This window comes from Triturus cristatus, chromosome 4_1, assembly GCF_964204655.1.
Source record: "Triturus cristatus chromosome 4_1, aTriCri1.1, whole genome shotgun sequence".
In the NCBI taxonomy this organism is placed as follows: Eukaryota; Metazoa; Chordata; class Amphibia; order Caudata; family Salamandridae; genus Triturus; species Triturus cristatus.
In genome coordinates, this window is record NC_140585.1 from 652,836,010 (window position 1) to 652,851,120 (window position 15,111).

Below are 15,111 nucleotides of genomic sequence, written 5' to 3' on the forward strand. Positions count from 1 at the left end.
AGTGTGTTCCTGGTCAGAGTAGGTACCGAGGCGAGAATTATCGAGTCCGTTTTGACCCTGGTCCACAACCCTGCCGCGTCGGGAATTGAACCCTGGTCCCTGGCCAATTCTCTGCTTACGGGTCTGCCGCCTCTAACCAGTGAGCCACACCTCTCTGTTATGATACAGTTTGGGCAGTGCTTAGTTTGTGCCGGTGTTTTCCGATGCTCGGCACCGGCACTAAATTCTCAACTCGGCACCTATTTCTGACAGTACACTATGGTGGTGTCACTGTCAGTCTATTCTTGAGGAGATCACATCCATAGATTGTTTAAAATTTCAATGCAAGTGAAAATGAATATAAAAATTCCTCATTTAGTCCTTTCTAAACGCTTTAGTGACATGGAATAATCGAAATGGGGACATGTATTGGAATGGTTTGGTTAATAGGGTAAAGTAGCATTGGTATTTGGCAGAAGCTGCAGTGGCGTGCCATGAAATACGTTGGGCCCTGGGATTTATTTTCTTTCTTCAAATTAAGCACTGGTTTGGGGTCGATTTAGGTGTAGGTGGGGCAGGATTTAGCAACAATCTATGAGTGTCCGCACAGTGGACAGAATTTCTGTTCTTAAGTGTAGAGGATCAATAGGTGGTGGCTATCCATGCACAATAACTTACTCTGGTTCTACATGTTGACATTGTCCTCTGGGGTCAGAGCTATGATCTTTTGGGAAATCAGGGCTTCAAGATCCTCAATATGTGTTTGCCTTTTTGGTGCAGGGATACTGAAGGTCCGGATTCTTCTGCAATTACGTGTATGTCTACAAAATGAGTAATAATACAGACTATAGTTTGGAGAGTTTTTACCTCGATTCCAGGGATGATAAAGCCACTGACATTTTCCACCTGCTCGGAGAAAATGGAACTTGTTAGTGGGAGGGCTGTTGGGGTTTTAAACTAAGGGAAGGGGTTGGTTAGGGCAAGGTTGTGCTTGGCAGGGAGAGCTGGTCTGCTCATCTAGAGGTACTGCAGGAGTTGTACATAGTCTAAGCTGTGTTACTGCTCACAGCTGTGAAACCAGGCTGGTGTTTTCTATCCCTAAAATGTTCATGTCTGGAGGCATTGGACTACTTGTAATGGTCCAGGGTGTAATATCCTCTGGAACTAACCCCTCAGGTGAGATGCTATCACAAAGTAGGGAGGGTCTTACCTGCTCTTCATTGACAAAATTAATTAACACAAGGAGTGATGGACGGGGCGCTGAACCTTTTTGGACACTTATCCCAAGTCCCAGATCTGGGTTGAATCCATCATCGTTCTTTAGCTCACTTCGCCACCCCAGTTCAGACTCAGCCATATGCAAATCAGTCTTGCATCTGTTCCTCATGGGAACAGTCCAGCCCGAACTACCAAGCCAGGTTTTCCCTGGACCCAAAACATGCATCCTGGGGCCAGTTTTGGGGGTAACACCCCTCATCAGCCAGGCTAGCTCGAATCCAGTGGGTAAGTGAGCAAGGGACCCACGTCTGGGCTTACCCTGCCAATTTAGGACGAACAAAGCAAACACAAGAAGATGAAGGATGGAGCACTAAACCTTTTCAGACACTCACCCCAGTCACAGATCTGAATCCATTAATTAACAGACATTGAAATGGGTCCGTTCAGGGACCTCTATTTATGTCCTTAACCTTACAGCCAATAACATTGATCCCCTTCTCTGCAGTGAGTGTAAAGATACTTAAGGTTATCCAAGTAAGGAATTTATATTTCAGGTTTACTTCCTGTTGCATTGTATGTGTGATCCCTACAAGGGTGTTGCTAGAACATTAAAATAATCCCACTTTGAATCGAAATTCTACTGACACCAATTGAGGGAAACCATAAGCTTGACACTTCCTAGATTAGTTCTCTTCACCTGTACATAGTCCAATCATCCATTCATCCTCCTACCCTTCCATCCATCCATTCTTTGATCCTTTACCCCATCCCTTCATTACTTCAACAATCCATTAACATTCTTTTCATCCATTGGTGCACTCATTCATCCATCCTTTCACTCATTCATCCATTCTTTCAACCGTCCATCCATCCTTTCATCATTCCATCCATTCAATGACCATTCCCTTCACATATCGATCATCCATCCCTTCACTCTTCTATCAGTTTATGCTAACAGGTTTTCATCCAACTTTCCATCCTCCCATTCATCCTTTCACCTTTCCTTACCACCTTTTGTTAATTGATCCATTCACCCATCTATCCAAACTTTCGCCCTTTTAACCATTCATCCTTGCACCCTTCTTTGTTGTTTTCACCTTTCCTTTCTTGCACTACTCCATTCACATTTCCTTCCTTCTTTTTATATTTAAATCCTAGTTTCCACTATTCTTTTCACCCTTCGTGCTATTCTTCTTATCAGTTTCTAGCTCCATAACTTTTTCTTTTCTCAGACTATTTTTTGCATTTTATCTCACCCCCCTTCCCCATGTCTCCCCACTCACTTTAGTTTCATGGCCATTTCTTTCTTGTTATAATTAGATTTTCATAATTTCTTTTTCTCTCTCCTTTCCTGAACTTGGCTGTTTTAGCAGCTCTTGACCTCCACCTCTCATCCCTGCTCTGCCCCACCTCGTTTTATGAGCCTTTGTAGGCAGGCCTGCAGACATGAATTAATCAACATTTAGTGGGACCCTGGTGTTAGAAATAGGGGTCTATAGTTGGCAAGAAGTCAAGTTCTATTTTGCAACAACTAACCAGAGTGTCAGTTTCAAAAATACTCCCAGGAGGACACCAGAAAACAGAAAAAAATAGTATGTGGTTGCGTAATGGACTGCACTCACTAGTAGTGTACAATCACTGTATGTAAGTCACAAATGCAAGTCCAGATCCTCACCGCTGACCACCAATGCTAGAAATGGGGGTCTCTAGTTGGCAGAGGTAGGTACCTTTGTCCAAATAGGGACCCTTGCTTCTAGTCAGGGTAAGGGGGATACACTTCTAAAATAACCCCTGCTCACCCACTAGGTAACTTGGCACGAGCAGAAAGTCTTATCTCAGAGGCAGCGTATGAAGAATTTGTGAACACATACAGTAATACTTTGAAAAGACTACAAATGGACACCACACCAGTTTAGAAAAATAAGTAAACTTTATCTAAACCCAAAACAAGACCAAATGACAAAAATCCACAATACAGTAATCAAAATATGGCTTTCAAAAGGTACAAACAATTCTGTCCATAGCAAACTATGGATGCAACACCTTCAAAATAAAGTACCTTGGATGCATCACAGTCACAAACAAAAACAGCCACAGGGAAGTTGATGCGTCGGTTCCTTACGCCCAGGGGAGGTGATACGTCGGTTCCTTACTGCCACGCAGGGGAGGTGATGCCTCAGTTCCTTACTGAAGGGGAGGTGATGCGTCGGTTTCTTACTGCGGCCCTGGTGTTCTTGTAGACTTGGTGCCCAAATGCGATGTTTTGCACCACTTTGCGAGGCTTCAGGTCATCAGGCATTGGTGCTGGGGGCGGCGGGGCAAGGCTTCGCTTCACCCGGTGGGACTAGACATGGCTTCGCGTTGCACGGCGTCAGATTCGAGATGCTTTGCATGGTTTTACGATGCTTCACAACCGGTTCTTGCAGAAAGTAGCTGCAAAACCCACTTCTGAGGCCTTTTGACTGCAGAAGGCACCTCAGGCAAGGATAGGACTCACAAATGGCAGAGTCCAGCAGCACTTGCAGAGTTGCAGGAAGGCTTTTGTGTCCCTGAGACTTCTCAACAGGAGGAAAACTCTATTTCAAGCCCTTGGAGATATGTTCCTCAAGCAGGTGACAAAGCAAACAGCAAAGTCCTTTCCTCATTTCCTTGGCAGGAAGTAGCCACTGCAGGCGAACCCCAGAGAGCAAGCAGCACAGGGGCGCAGTATTCCTACTCAGCTTATCAGGATCTTCTACTTGGCAAAGGTTCCTCTTGATTTCCCAGAAGTGATCTAAAAGTCTGGGGTCTGGGCCCCTCTTTTTATACACCAAAATCCTTTCTTCTCTGAAGGCAGAGAGTGTCTGTACCCTGCCAAAACCAGTTCCACTGGGGCACTTAGCAAGTGTACAACAACCATCCTTTTTCAGTGTGAGCCCTGGCTCCAGACACACCAAAGGGGGAGTGGAATTGTCATTGTGGGAGGCAGGCACAGCCCTATTCAGGTGAAGGTGCTACTTCTCTCACCACTCCAAATGCAGATCAGGCCTATTCAGCCCAGCCCTAACTGATCAGACTTCTGGAGCCGCTGCCCCGCTCCAGCCCCTGTCATCCAAAAGACAGACATGCAATACACAAACCTAGCAGAGGTATACTGGATGGCTAAGCAAGAAAATACCTACTTTCTAAAAGTGGTATTTTCAAACACAGAATGTAAAAATCACCCTCACTAAAAGATGCATTTTAAAATCCTGAGTTCAGGCATACTAAACCTTATTTTTGTACCTCGATCCCTGGGGTAGTTATGTTTATAAGATGTTATAAACAAACCCCCCATTCTGTCATATGGGAACAGTTAGCCTTGCAATAGTGAAAAACGAAATTGGCAGTAATTCACTATCAGGACATACCACACACACAAGGGCATGTCCTGCCGTTCACATACAATGTACCCTGCCGACAGGGGTACCTTGGGCCTACCTTAGGGGTGACTAATATGTAGAAAAGGGAAGGTTTAGGGACTGGCAAGTGTGTGCACTTGCCAAGTCGAAATGGCAGTCCCAGACTGCACACAGGCTCTGCAATGGCTGGCCTGAGTCACATTTTACAAGCTGCTTCTGTGGGTGGCACAATCAGTGCTGCAAGACCACCAGCAGCATTTGATTTACAGGCCCAGCACACATTGTGCACTGTACTAGAGTCTGACTAGTAAATCAAATATGCCAATCATTGAATCACCAATACATAACAACAATTTACAGGGAGAGCATATGCACCTTAGCACTGATCAGCAGTGGTAAAGTGCCCAGAGTCATAAAACCACTAACAAGCGGTCAGAAAAAATACAGGAGGAAGGCAAAAAGTTCTGGGATGACCCTGCAAAAAGAGCCAATTCCTGAACTTGGCTATTTTAGGAGCTCTTGACCTCCACCTCTCATCCCTGCTCTGCTCTACCCCACATCGTTTTATGAGCCTCTGTGTTCAGGCCTGCAGACATAAGAGGCAAATATCAAATTAAGCAATATTTAGTGGGGCCCTGGTTACAAGGCCATAGAGTTCAAACGCTACCCCCACTTCAGCTGCCGAAGGGGGGAGGTGGGGATCCCTACGCCACTAGAGTACTATACCTTAAGAACATTTCCTTTTAATCCATGTTACATTTCTGCACTTATGTTTTTCTTCCAATATTTGAGACATCTATAGCACTTGTGATTTGAGATGTGTCTAAATCACTAAAATTACTTTCATATTTCACTATACTAATTCACCACTAATCCTTTATGGGTTCCAGAGTAGCATGCTGCTCGCCAAAAAAAAAATCCTTTATGGGTTCCAGAGTAGCGTGCTGCTCGCCAAAAAAGTGCTTCAACACCCCATCAGGAGTAAAAAGCGTTATATAAACACAAACCTTTTTTCACTCTTCTATCCTTCCACTATCCTTCTGAATCCAAATAACTGACTTACCTATCCACCACTCAAATTTTTACTTTCATATTTCACTATACTAATTCAACACTGATCCTTTATGGTTTCCAATTACAATACAATACAATTGTCTGGGTGAGTTCAGGGTGTGAATGATGCTCATGACTGGGCACAGTTGAGAGCTCTGGAGATGGGACTGTCAAGTGTGAATTCTCACAGTACCTGTCACTGGAACATAAAAGTGTTAAACCTACATGCTGATCCAATTCTCGGCCTCCATGCAGAATGCACAGAGCGATGGTCATTTCTGTGTCAACTGTAAGAACAATTCTGTGGGACAGTTGCCAGGAGCTACACGTTGTAAAAATATTGACAGCTCCAAAAGAAAACAAAGTGCAAAGGTGATATATGTGTGTGTGTGTGTGTGTGAGTGCACATTCGCATCGGTCATATATGTGTGTGTAACATAGAGAGCAAGAAAGGGTAAGTTGAAGTGGAGGGTGTCAGTGTGTGTGACAGAAAGAGAGACAGAGGGGATGGTGAAGTGGAAGATGTTTGTAACAGAGAGAGGCAGGGATGTGAAGTTGCGCACGCGCGTGTATGTCTGAAAGACCGGGGATGGTGGTGAAGTGGCGGTGTGTGTCTGTATGTGAAAGACAGGGGATGGTGCAGAGTGTCGTCTTTCTGAGCTGTTTTGCAGATATGTTTCTAATGAACCACATTTTATGTTTTTAATATAGATGGGAACTTTTAAAGTGCATGATGAGGAATATTTTTTGGAACCTGTGATGAAAGTCGATGGAAGTGACGACGAAGATGAGCACAATAAGCCACACCTAATATACAAAAATGAAGCCCTAAAAGACAATACAAACAAGAGCATCATGAACTCATGTGATACATCAGGTAGAGTTTATGCTTCTTTTGCATTTGATATAGCCTCAAGTTCACAATTCGCCCTCCAATTTACTTTCCACCTGAAAACTCTATTGTCTTTGGAGTCTATGGCTTCCTTTAAGCTCTCCCAAGCTGAGCATGAGGGTTCTTTCTACTTCGGGACAATGAGTGCCTCAAACTGTGCCCCTATTATCTGATGTTGTTGGCAGTTTTCCACACCTCAAACTGTGCCTCTATTATATGATATTGTTGGCAGTTTCCCACACTTCACTCTTTGTCCATGTGCTATGTATTGTGATTTTCGTTTTTGCATTGTCATCCAATCATCCATTAGCAGCTCTGTTAGAAATTGGGTTTCTGGTTGTCAGAGGTATGCACCTGTCCAAGCAGGAACCACAATCCTAGTCAGGGTAAGTCAGATACACAACATAAATTAACCTGTGCTCACCCCCTGGTAGTTTTGCACAGAGCAGGCAGACAGGCTTATTTTAAGAGGCAATGTGTACAGTATTTGTACAACAATTCAAACAGTAATACACTGAAAACACCACAAAAGGACTCCACACCAGTTTAGAAATATAGATTATGATTTTATAAATAAAACAAGACCAAAACTACAAAACTCAATAAGTAGACGTCAAGATATGATGTTTAAACATTACAAATAAAAATAGTGCTTAGAAGCAATAAGTGTCTATGGGAGTTATCTGGTCTCTCTGGTCTGGGGCAAAGTCAAGAGTTCAGGCCAACCATGATGGAGTGCAGGCTGGGGGGCGGAAGCTACGCAAGGTCAGCTGATAAAAAGTACCTTGATCCTGGTTGCAATGGCAAGATGCAGGGTGCAGCCGAGCGATGCGTCGGTATCGATCTCGCAGTCGAGGTGATGCATTGACTTTCCCCAAGCAAGAATGGCGATGCTCCAGTTCCAAAGACGAAGTACCGGGTCAGAGATGAATTGGTTCCGAAGCTGATGGGCCAGGTTTCGACACACAGGGTAGGCTTTGATAGTCTCTCTGCAGTGGCTCAATGGTTCCAATGCGTCGGTTCAGATGGCAATGCACCTGTTCTGTTCCAGCAACCGCGGCGATGTGTCGATTCAGCTCATGCAGCAGAGGATGCCTTTGGTTCTATTGGAGCAAGCACCTGGATCCACTTCCAATGGACCAGGCAGAGGAGCAGGGGGTACGTCTTAAAACAGGAGGCAAGCCAGCATGCCCTTCGAGATCACTCTGGGTTCAAGTCAGTTAGTCCAGTTCCTTTTCAGCAGTGCAGAGGTTAGCACACATCAGGGCAGCACAGCACAGCAGAAAAGCAGTTCATCCAGATCAGCAGTCCAGCATAGTGACAATCCTTGTAGCAACATAGCAGTCCTTCCTACTAGCAGAGTTTATTCACAAGTACATGAGTGTCTGATTTGGTGAGGGTCAGAGAACCAGTACTTAAACTCAGTTGTGCCTTTGAAGTGGATGTGATTTCAAAGATATGAAACATGATGGAGCTACTCCTTCTTAATTTGGAATTGCAGCTTATAAGTGTAATAAGGAATTCCTAATGTTAACCTATGCGACGGGTAGGCCTCACAGTAATGAAATAAAATGTGGGTGTTTTTTACTACCAGGACATGCATAGCTTAAAAGTACATGTCCTACTTTTTAATTACATAGAACCCTGCCCTGTGAGCTACATAGGGCCTACCTTTGGTGTGGCTTATATGTAAAAAAGGGGTAGTTTAAGACTTGGCAAGGGGTTTTAAATGTCAAGTCGACATGACAGTGTCAATTGCACACACAGGCTCTGCAGTGGCAGGCCTGAGACAGGTTTAAAGTGCTACTTGTGTGGGTGACATGATCCGTGCCACAGGCCCACTAGAAGAATTAAAATGACAGGCCCTGGGCACATGTACTGCACTCTACTAGGGACGTTTAGATAAATGAAATATGCCAGTTGTGGGTAAGTCAATCAAACCATGTTTTAAGGGAGACGCACATGCACTTTAGCACTGTTTGGCAGTGGTAAAGTGGTCAGAGTCTTAAGGCCAACAAAAAGAATACCACAAAATTGGAGGTAAGAAAGCACAATCTTTGAAGAAAACCACTCCAAGGTTGTCAGGTCTAACACACTTTGGGCCAGATGTGCGACCCTTTTTTGTGGTCACAAATGGGAGATCGGTCTGTTTGCGATTGCAAAAAAGGGCCCAGGCATGTACAAACACCATTTTGCGAGTCACTGACTCGCAAAATAGCGTTTGTGACTCTGGCTATTAGGAAGGGCCGTTCCTTCCTAATAGTGAGTCTCAATGCCCCGTACTATTGTTTTGTGACAGCATTTGCGGTCGCAAAACACTCATAGTTTGCCACCTACTTCAAGTAGGTGGTCAACCACTCACAAACGGGATGCGGTCCCCAGGGGACCCCTTCCACTTTGTGAGTGAGAGCGAAAATATTTTTTAAGACTAGGAAGTGACCCCAGAGATGACTGCCTGCCCTTAAAAAAATGAAACAAAAAAAGTTTCATTTTTCTTTTTTGAATGCAGCCCATTTTCCTTTAAGGAAAACGGGCTGTATTTAAAAAAAAAAAACTGCTTTATTTAAAAAGCATTCACAGATATGGTGCTCTGCTGACCCCAGCAGGCCACCATCCCTGTGAGTGCTAGCCATTCCCTATGGGGTCTCAAATTGCATGTGCCGCATGAATATTGATGAGGCATGCAATTTACGAGCCCATTGGGAATCGCAAACAGTGTCTGAGACACTGTTGTACATTCGCTTTAGCGAGTCGCAAATATCGAGTTGCAATTTGGCGCAATTTGCGACTCGTTAAAGTGAATGGTCATACAGCTGGCCCTCAGTGATTGTTCCTTACCAAATGCCCTCCTACAATCTTTACTAATGACTCATAACCTGGAATTATATTTTGCATAACCGTATTTAAAGGAGTACTTTCTCAACCACTACTATTTCAGGTTATATGAAACTTTATGTCTTGACACTCTGTCCACTGCAACAATCTCCTACTCACCATTATGTGGCACATTATGAGTTATAAGTCCCTTGATTTCTTATGTTGATGGACAACTATGCATGTTCTCGATGGGCTATGAACTAATTCCTTATTGAGAATCACCTCCATGTGTGTTAAAGATGTGAAACATTGTATAAGGAGGCAGACACAATTAATCATAACAACATATTTCCGTTTGACTCAATAATCTTTACCCATTTTGCCAGTCATAATATTTAATCCAAACCAGTTCAGCTTCACCCCTTTCTTATCCTTCTTTAGTATGTCTGTTATCCTCCATCTAATGCTCAGTTACTTACCGGTAATTGCATCACTCCATTTGGGTCTTTTGCCTGGATTAATTACTCGTGAGAGGCGGCAGTCTCAGACACACCCACCACCTGACAAAAGATAAAAACTCTGACCACCCCGTCCACTTCCTGGTTTTGTGTTTTCTTTTGGACGACTCAAGCAACAAGTAATCCAGTTGGCCTGACCTAAACATCATAATTATTCCAGGCAAAGGACCCAATTGAAGTAATGCAATTACTGGTAATTAATTAAGCATTACCTTCTCAAGCGTTGTATAACTTGATTAATTACTCATGAGACATACAGAGCATTGTATGTAAGACCAGGATGGGATGTATGACATTACAACGCGTGTTATTACAACGCATGCAGTTACATCGCATGCGTTACAATGCATGCGATGTTACAACACTATGCCATTACAACGCAAGTCTTTACATCGACTTGCGCTAGATGGCGTGCTAACATTAGAAAAGTGTAATTTACTATTCCAACTCCAGTCCACTTAACAGTAGGGAAGGTGTTGCGATAGTAAACTACACTATTTGTAATGTTAGCACGCCATCTAGTGCAAGTCGATGTAAAGACTTGCGTTGTAATGGCATAGCGTTGTAACATCGCATGCGTTGTAACGCATGAGATGTAAAAGCTGTGCGTGGTAAAAACCGCGTTGTAATGGCTGTTCCCCCCAGGATGACATATTCTCCATTCATGTACAATAACACATTTATTAAGGCTTCCAACTATTCACTTGAATGTGTGAAAGGGTTTATAGAGTGCACGGCCACTCAAGAGTGTCCCGGCATTTTGGGGTCTGGAAGAGAAAGCAGATACGGCAGGTATTTACCACCATATAGAGCCCAGGAAGGAAAAGGAACGGCCGCCCACAGTGGACAAACGAACCTTAGGGACCAAGGACAAATTATTATCAGATGAACGTAAAAATCTCGCCGGGCTATAGAAACCAATCCTAGCTGAAAGATAATCCAGACCAGAATGATGGAGAGCCCTATGCATTATAAGTACTACTTTAAATGACAGGAAGTATGCTCCCGTACCGGCAAGCCCAGAACCAGTAGAGCTGCTGCATTCTGAACAACCTGACGTCTATTCAGGAGATCGTTTGGTAACCCTGCATATAATTTGTTAGCATAATCCAATCTGGACATCACCAGGGCCAATACCACAGTCATATTTGATCAAAAAGAAAGAAAATGCAGAAATCTTTTGCCATACACAAGATGCCAAAAGAGACACCAACCACTGTCATAATTTGATTATGGAATTACATTTTATTGTCAAATTTGATCCCCAGATTTTTTGCGTCAGCAGCTTGAGTGTCAGGAAGAAGTACTCCTGAAGGCCAGTGAATATCGAAGTTCGAGACAAAGTTATGTCTGAAACAAAGAACCTCTGTCTTCTCTGTGTTGCATTTCAAATAGTTGCGTGTCAGCCATTTAAAAACAGCTGAAAGGCAGGGCTGAATAACATGTGAATCGATGAAAGCCCCCTTACTGAAGGTGGAGGGGATCTGGGTGTCATCAGCATAGGTAATAATTTTAGCCCCAAATTATTCCACCCCCTTAGCTAAGGGGGACAAGAAGATGTTAAACAAAGTGGTGTCCGACTGACACCTTTTGACTGACAGAAGAGTAAGGGGCAGCCAAACTTCCTGATTCCTGTCCTCAAGAAAGGACTTAAGCCAGTTCCAGGCATTATCTCTAATGCCAATCTCACTAAAGGGTGCGAGTAGCTTGTCACGTGGGACCGTGTCAAATGCTGCAGACAGGATCAATAGTACCAGGACTGCCCTACAACCTGTGTCAATGGTATACCTTATACAATCCGAAACCTCCACCAAGGCAGTCTCAGTACTATGCCTAGGTCTAAACCCCGACTGACTCAGATGAAGAATGCCATTGGCCTCTAGATAACTTGAAAGTAGTTGATTGACCGATTTTTCAACTATTTTAGTAGGTGCTGTAAAAAGGGAAATTGGCCTACAATTGCCTGGGACATCTAGATTTGCGCTAGGCTTCTATACTAAAGGAACGATTTTTGCTCTCTTCCAGTAAGCAGGCAACGTGGCAGTTACAAGGGACTTAATAATGCGTTCAGAATGGGATTCATAATGTCCACACCTAAAGCCAAAATGGTAGGAGGACAAGGATCATTAGGGGAGCCTGATTTGATGTTTAAAAACACTGTTCTAGAGTCTTCCAGAAAGATAGTATTGAACTCCGAAAGGCCACAGGAAATCGGTATAGCCAACTGACCCATACAGCCAAAAGTCACATCTGGGATAGAAGTTGAGGGATGGCTGTTCTGATTTTGCTTGACTTTATTGTGAAATAATAGTGTGAGTTGCTCACACCAGTCAACCGATGGAACCTTACTTCTATGGATAGCCACCGGATCAATAAAACCTTTCACAATCTTAAAAATTTACCTGGGTTTGTTTGCTGCTTTTTCTATGCACCCCTCATAGTACTTTCTCTTTGTGAGTTTTTTCGGGGCCACATACTTCTTTGAAGCAATTTTGTATAATATTTTTAATCCAGGCTATAATTTTTTCTCCATGGCCATTCCACCTTTACAAAAAGCTTTTTCTCTAGTATAAGAGTATAAGAAAACCAAGGATTAGAGATCTTTTTAGAGCTGGATGTGTGGTTTGGAAGAGGGGCAAGCTTCTCCACGGAAGCACGCAACCAATGATCGTATTCCATCATTGTGGAATCAATGGAACCTGAGAGAGGTGGAATTATATTTACCAAGACAGCCCACAAATTGTCACCGGTGATTTTAGAAAAAGGACAAAATAGGGGCTTTATAGCATCATCCCGTTGGTCCGCACAGGGAGTAGACCACTTAAACTGGATCAAAAAATGATCTGTCCAGTCTAAAGGTATGGGGTCCGACAAGCAAAGAACAAAGTTAGAGAACACTAAATCTATTATATGTCCTCCACTGTGAGTAGGCATCTCAACCCATTATGAAAATTTCAGGGGTGACATAATGGAGGTGGCTTTGTCAGATGCAAGAGCCCAAAGAATATTAAAAACCCTAAGAATAATGCAATGGGTATACCGTAAAGAAACCTGCAAAACTACTTCAATAAATGACTTCAAAAAGGGCACTGTCGGTCCAGGAGGCCTGTAAATCAAAAGACTCCCTACAGAATGTTGAGCATTTATTGAGAGGCAAAATTCCAATCCTTCTGAGTCAGCAATTAATGTGGCCGCAGAACAACAGCAGGAAAAACTATCCTTAAAGATGATAGCTATCCCACCCCCCCTACCTGAGGCCTGATCCAATTTAAGTATTTTATACCCTACAGGGATCACCAAATTGATCACTGGATTGGATGAAGCATTCATCCAAGTTTCAGTGAGGAAAATCACATCCGGCTTCTCCTCCCTGAGAAGGTCACACAAGACTAGGGTATACTTCTGAAGCATTAATTAACTAAGCTTTAATCAAGCCACCACCCAACGTAACTTTAATAGGGCCTCTGATAACGCCCTCTCTGGGAGGAGAGCCAGGCACTACTTGAAACCCACAGAAGTGGCAGCAGGAACCTATAGTTTCATCATCCAGGGATCTAACATGGGAGCATTTCCTAGTAGTATTTAAAGCTAATAAATCGGCTTTCACATAACACGTTCTCACATTGGTTTTAGTATGGGACTGAACAGCATCATTGGCGCTGGCAGCCTCTGGGATGCTGATGGGTGCAGATGGGCTTGCCTTTGCATGTCTTCGGTGCGCCAGCAGTGCGCCTGCTGCAGGCGTTTCTGCACGTTTGCATTAAATAGGTGGCCTTCAGTACTATCAGTGTGGAAATGGCACCCGTATCCCAAAAACTGGAGTAGGAACATCAAAAACTTCATGCCGCTGCCATGACAGGCGTGATGAAGAAAAGTAAAAGTGAAATAGATGATAAAAATTCCCCATACAACAGCCCTCCCCTCTTTAATATAGACAGAGGATGTGTCCTGTAACCAAAAAAACAGATAGAACCTTATTACTAAAAACATTCTCAATTTCAGTTTCTTGAAGCACTCTGTAATGTTTTACAGAGGTTGAGGAAATTGCCCGTATAGCTGCCCTACAAATTTCCCCTAATGAGGCTCCCTGCACCTCTACACAAGAAGTGGCCATACTTCGTATTAACCTCCTCGAAATACATGCTGGAGGGTCTTGACCAGAGTCCTTACATGCCAAAGTAATAGCAGACTGAGAGTCTGGACTGAAGGGTTTTGACCATTTGACCAGAAGCAAAATTAATTAACAAAGAGACTGAAAGAACCCTGCAATCTGACCTCCTGTACTTTCTCCAAATAGACCAATAGATGCTTTTTGACACCAAGGCAATAAGAGTTGTATCCCCCTCTGTCTGAGGATCAGGATAAAAGCCTAGTGAAAGTAGTCTCTTGTTCAGAATAAAAAACTGATTTCAATTTAGGAACAAAGGTTGGTCCCAACCTATTTATTCGGTTCTCAAAACTCTCAGGAAGGGAAATCTAAAGGAAAGAGATCCCAATTCTCCCAAATGTCTGACAGATGTTATTGCTACAATGAAAAAGGTTTTGAGGGTTAACAACTCCAAATAAATAGACTTTATAGGTTCAAATGTGTGTCAGGCAAAAGCTGACCGAACCAAAGTCAAATCCCAGGTTGGAAAATTAGGCTTAAATGTGTGTCGTGAATTTGAAAAACCCTTAAATATTCTGCTGACTATTTCAAGATCTCCTCTAGCTTGTGAAAAATGCACTCTGGATGCTTTTAGTGCAGTCCATTGAGTTTTAACATGAACACTTTAAGACCCATGTCAAACCCATCCTCTAAAAATTCCAAAATCAGAACAAGGTTAGACATAAGCTGGGGTATATTTGCCTTTTGTTTCACCAGTTAGAAAATGTTCTCCAATGTCTCTCATAAGACTTTAGAGTGGAAATCCTTCTATATGCCTGTACTAAAAAGGCTAATCTGTGTGAGAGACCCCCTTATACCAACCCTGCCCTCTCAATCTCCAGGCCATCAGTCTGAGTCTTCTCAGACTGCTGCTCTGAAGAAGAGGAAATGATAGGAGTGAATGGTCCAGCAATTCTGTATTCACTTTCATCATCAGTAGCAGAGAGCACCAGGTTGAGCGAAACCAGACTGGTGCAATCAGACTAGCTTCTGATGTTTCCCTCCTCAGCTGGACTAACAATTTGAGGAAAAGAGGAACTGGGTGAAAGGCATATAAAAGACCCATTGGCAAGAACGGGCATCCAGGTTCCAAAAGTCGCTATCAGT

General features: G+C 43.3%; 1 protein-coding gene across 3 annotated transcripts in view; it reads left to right on the plus strand.

Annotated features, from left to right (window-relative positions):
• The window catches only part of ADAMTS20 (ADAM metallopeptidase with thrombospondin type 1 motif 20), a 1,386,529-nt gene that overhangs the window by 161,882 nt on the left and 1,209,536 nt on the right, over positions 1–15,111 (plus strand). For all 3 annotated transcript variants that reach the window (XM_085653052.1, XM_085653051.1, XM_085653053.1), the window contains one exon: positions 6,342–6,507. In XM_085653052.1, coding sequence (XP_085509178.1) covers positions 6,342–6,507 — 166 coding nt within the window. The remainder of the gene's footprint in view (positions 1–6,341; positions 6,508–15,111) is intronic.